The sequence below is a fragment of the Cervus elaphus genome, chromosome X, assembly GCF_910594005.1.
Source record: "Cervus elaphus chromosome X, mCerEla1.1, whole genome shotgun sequence".
NCBI lineage: Eukaryota > Metazoa > Chordata > Mammalia > Artiodactyla > Cervidae > Cervus > Cervus elaphus.
Genome location: NC_057848.1, coordinates 92,884,555 through 92,888,915, shown reverse-complemented (window position 1 = coordinate 92,888,915; position 4,361 = coordinate 92,884,555). Strand labels below are relative to the sequence as shown.

The following is a 4,361-nucleotide window of genomic DNA, read 5'->3' as shown; positions in this document are numbered from 1 at the left end:
CGTGTCAGACTCTTTGCTACCCCATGGATAGTCCATGAAATTCTCCAGGCCAGAATACTGGAGTGAGTAGCCTTTCCTTTCTCCAGGGGATCTTCCCAACCCAGGGATCGAACCCAAGTCTCCCTCATTGCAGGCGGATTCTTTACCAGCTGAGCCACTCACTAAGTACCATTAAAAGTCATTTTATGGCTCTCTAATCATTAAAACCTTAACATTACTGGAGCAGCAAAAAGGACTCTGCCTATTACCTCGGGATAATGCTACCATTATGCTGAAGTTTAGTGGAGTAAGAATAAAAGCCAACCACAAAATGGGCATGTGTTTTATTTGACCCTGTGATCATTCAGCACTGGACTGGAAGTCCAGAACAGCTGTCAATTGACTTTCCAAAGCACTCAGGAAAGTATGCAACCTATGTCTTATTTCCTAAGCAGAAATGATTTAGGGAACTCGTTTGAAAAAAAAAAAAAAAAAAAAAACAACTTGACAGTTCTCTCCACCTAGATCATCACCTCCTTTGACTTGATTGTGGGGTCAGCAGCCTAAAGGTAATATTTTAAATTAATAAATAAATTTTTAAAACTAAGAAAAAAATCTAGAAACCTTTTCAATCTCTCTTTTTTTTTTTTTTTTTTTTTAACATCTTGGCAGAGAGCAAGCGGGAAGAAGCGGGAAGTTCCTTAGCACGGTTCCGGGTTTCCTTGCGCCCCGCCCGCCCGCTCGCCCCACCACAGCTACAGGCTTTTTAGTCCCTGGGTCGGTCTGTCCTGCGGGGAACAATCCCTGTCCATCCGTCTGCGCTCTGCCCGCCCGCCGGGCATCTGCCCTTCTCTCCTGACTCCGCCCCGCATCTGTCCGGAACCGCCTCGCGTCTGAGCTGACCCAGTGCGCGTCCGCCAGTCCCTCCGGACCCGCCGCGAGTCTCAGGCTGCCGAAATCACCGCGCGTCACTCGGTCCGTACCCAGTGGGCATCTTGGGTATCTGGGCGGTCTCCGGTCCCCCGCGCGTGTGTCTGTCTGTCTGTCTCTCTGTGCGATTCGCTGCTTGCAGCCTGCCTGCCTGGCCGCAGCGCACCAAGTGTCCAGTTTGCCCTTTCGCTGACGCTGAGTGTCTGTAGCGCGGCCTTAGTGAGCCGCCAGCCCGCCTGAGACCGGCCAGGCAGCCGGCGGAGGAATACACGTTCGGCCCCTGCCCTTGTTGTTATCATTTTAAACCCACGGGAGCTTGAGGCCTATTTTTATGCAGAAAATTGGTCGTGAGGCCTCTGTCGGCAAGGCTAGATGTGGGGAGCCAGCCAGCTGCTTGGTGATTTCTTACTATTTAGCGGGAAAAGAGACATTTCTCTCCTACTACTAGCTTTTGAAACTGATTTTAGATCTGAATGGGTGGAAATTCTAAGCCCCCTTAGGGAGAATGAATTCGTTATTGGGGTGCTTTTTTGTCTGATGCGTTTGTTCTGAGCCTGCTGACCAGCTGTTTCTGAACTTCATTTTCTCAGCCTCAACAGTGATTCTGAGTCTGCTTTTAGCTTTCTTCGCCTTGGCTTTTTTCTGTTTGTGAACAGCTGTTTGGCCCATAGCTTAGAGAAAGCAGCCTTTTTGTCTCTCCCAAGAGAGCCTTCTCCCTGTGCTCAGAGAGATGGGGAGTGGGGAGCCTAATCCTGCTGGCAAGAAAAAGAAGTACCTCAAGGCTGCCCTGTATGTGGGTGACTTGGACCCAGATGTTACCGAGGACATGTTATATAAAAAGTTCAGGCCTGCTGGACCTCTGCGCTTCACCAGAATCTGCCGTGACCCGGTGACCCGCAGCCCCCTGGGCTATGGCTACGTTAACTTCCGCTTTCCTGCGGATGCTGAGTGGGCACTGAACACCATGAATTTTGATTTGATTAACGGCAAACCATTCCGTCTAATGTGGTCTCAGCCAGATGACCGCTTAAGGAAGTCTGGAATTGGAAATGTATTCATCAAAAACCTGGACAAATCCATTGACAACAGGGCCCTTTTTTATCTGTTTTCAGCTTTTGGGAGCATTCTCTCCTGCAAAGTCGTATGCGATGACAACGGCTCTAAGGGTTATGCCTATGTACACTTTGACAGCCTGGCCGCTGCCAATAGGGCCATCTGGCACATGAACGGAGTGCGGCTCAACAACCGCCAGGTGTACGTGGGCAGATTCAAATTTCCGGAAGAGAGGGCTGCTGAAGTTAGAACTAGGGATAGAGCGACTTTCACTAATGTTTTCGTTAAAAACTTTGGAGATGATATGAATGACGACAAACTGAAGGAACTTTTCAGTGAGTATGGGCCAACTGAGAGTGTTAAGGTAATAAGAGATGCCAGTGGGAAATCGAAAGGCTTTGGATTTGTAAGATATGAGACACATGAGGCTGCCCAAAAGGCTGTGTTAGACCTGCATGGAAAGTCCATCGATGGGAAAGTGCTTTATGTAGGGCGAGCACAGAAGAAAATTGAACGTCTGGCTGAGTTAAGGAGAAGATTTGAGCGGCTGAGATTAAAAGAAAAAAGTCGGCCTCCAGGGGTGCCTATCTATATTAAGAACCTGGACGAGACCATTGATGATGAAAAACTGAAGGAGGAATTTTCTTCCTTTGGATCAATTAGTCGGGCCAAAGTGATGGTGGAGGTGGGGCAAGGCAAAGGGTTTGGTGTTGTCTGCTTCTCCTCTTTTGAAGAGGCTACCAAAGCAGTAGATGAGATGAATGGTCGCATAGTGGGCTCCAAGGCCCTGCAGGTCACTCTGGGCCAGGCCAGGGGCAGGTGGTAAGGATAAGAATGCTCAATTTGTTTCAGCCTTAAGCTGGTGCCTACTTAGTTTGGGCTACTTTGTGATAAGAGGTTATTTTATGTCAGTTAACAGGTTTTTTTAAGTGAATACTTTCTTTTGAAAAAAAAAAAAGTGAAACCAGAAAGCCTTGTTCATTTTAGTGAAAAACATAATTTCTAATTGTAAAACTGTCATTTTGTACTATTTTTCGATATAATATCCTTAGGAATATATAGAATAAAGTTTATTCCTCCACACACTTGTCCTAAACCAGTCAAGGTGAGGTAATTGAGTATATGTCCTTCCTAATTTCACTAATACTACTAAATTTCATTTCTATTAGGTCCTTACATCTGAGTCTATCACAGTGAAAACTTCTAACTTGCTTTTTGAGAAATCAGTAGAGCAGGGGAAAGTGTATGTGATCCAGTTAATGTTTATGCATAATTTTACTTTAAATTATTATTTAAAATGAATATTCCTTTTTAAAGATGTGAGCTTTTTTCTTTTTATTTATTTATATTTTCCCTTTTTTATTATACTGTGGACATACCACAGACTTCATAGTGGATTTTAGTAAGTTTTGAGAGTTCCCACTATTAACTTTATAACTTCAATATAACTTCAATCAATCAGTACATTAGAAGATTAACACTTTAAAGATTGATTTTTTAAATTCTAAGTTTCATCTTAAAAACCTTTCCTGAGAGATTTAATATTTGAAGACAGGCTAAGGAGCATTCTTATCGCTTGTTTTGCTAAACTCTTTAGTAGGTATATTTGGATTGTGTTTAATTAACAAAAAGGGTGAATAACAACATTGAATTGCCTTTGTCTATAGTTAATTTTAGGATTACCTTCAGCCTTTGTCATGTCAATATAGAAGGTAAACATTCCATGTAATGATGTTGAAAACTACTTTGAAGAACAACTTCTATTAAACTTGTCATTACTTCTTGTAAACTGTTGAATATATTCACAAGATAATATTCACAGATGTTTCAAAATTAAGGAAAAGGTCCTCTCTTGATTAAGTGGCATGCCTCCATCTATCGTATGAGATCTCTTAATCCAGTGTGGTTCTCTTTCTGTCTAGCTGCTTGGAAGTTATGACAAAATATTCTGTTCTATGTTGCAGTTATGTTATTTGCCCTGTGACTTCTATATTATGGATTTTCTGTGTTTCACTTGTAGTTCCCTCTTGTCCACGCCCATCTACCTTTCAATCTGTATTACCCTTACTTTTTTATTTTATTTATTTTTTTTTTCATTGTGCTGCTGCTCTGCTCAGTCACTCAATCATCTTTGACTCTTTGGGACCCCGTGGACTGTAACCCACCAGGCTCCTCTGTCCATGGAATTTTCCAGGCAAGGATACTGAAATAGGTCACCATTTCCTACTCCAGGGGGGTCTTCCTAACCCAGGGATCAAACCCATGTCTCTTGTGTCTCCTGCATTGGCAGGCAGATTCTTTACTACTGCACCAACTAGGAAGCCCTTTTCTTTGGGATTGCCTTTCTTTTGATATATGCCAATTGAAATCCATTTTGGAGTTAGAGAAATAAATACTTA

At 43.2% G+C, this 4,361-nt stretch overlaps 1 protein-coding gene across 1 annotated transcript; it reads left to right on the top strand.

The window, feature by feature from the left end:
* Nucleotides 1-821: 821 nt before the first annotated feature.
* PABPC5 (poly(A) binding protein cytoplasmic 5) lies at nucleotides 822-4,143 on the top strand. Its single transcript, XM_043897170.1, has 2 exons — nucleotides 822-954; nucleotides 1,500-4,143. The coding sequence occupies exon 2, from the start codon at nucleotides 1,640-1,642 to the stop codon at nucleotides 2,786-2,788; it is 1,149 nt and encodes a 382-aa protein (XP_043753105.1). The 5' UTR covers nucleotides 822-954; nucleotides 1,500-1,639; the 3' UTR covers nucleotides 2,789-4,143.
* Nucleotides 4,144-4,361: the final 218 nt, after the last annotated feature.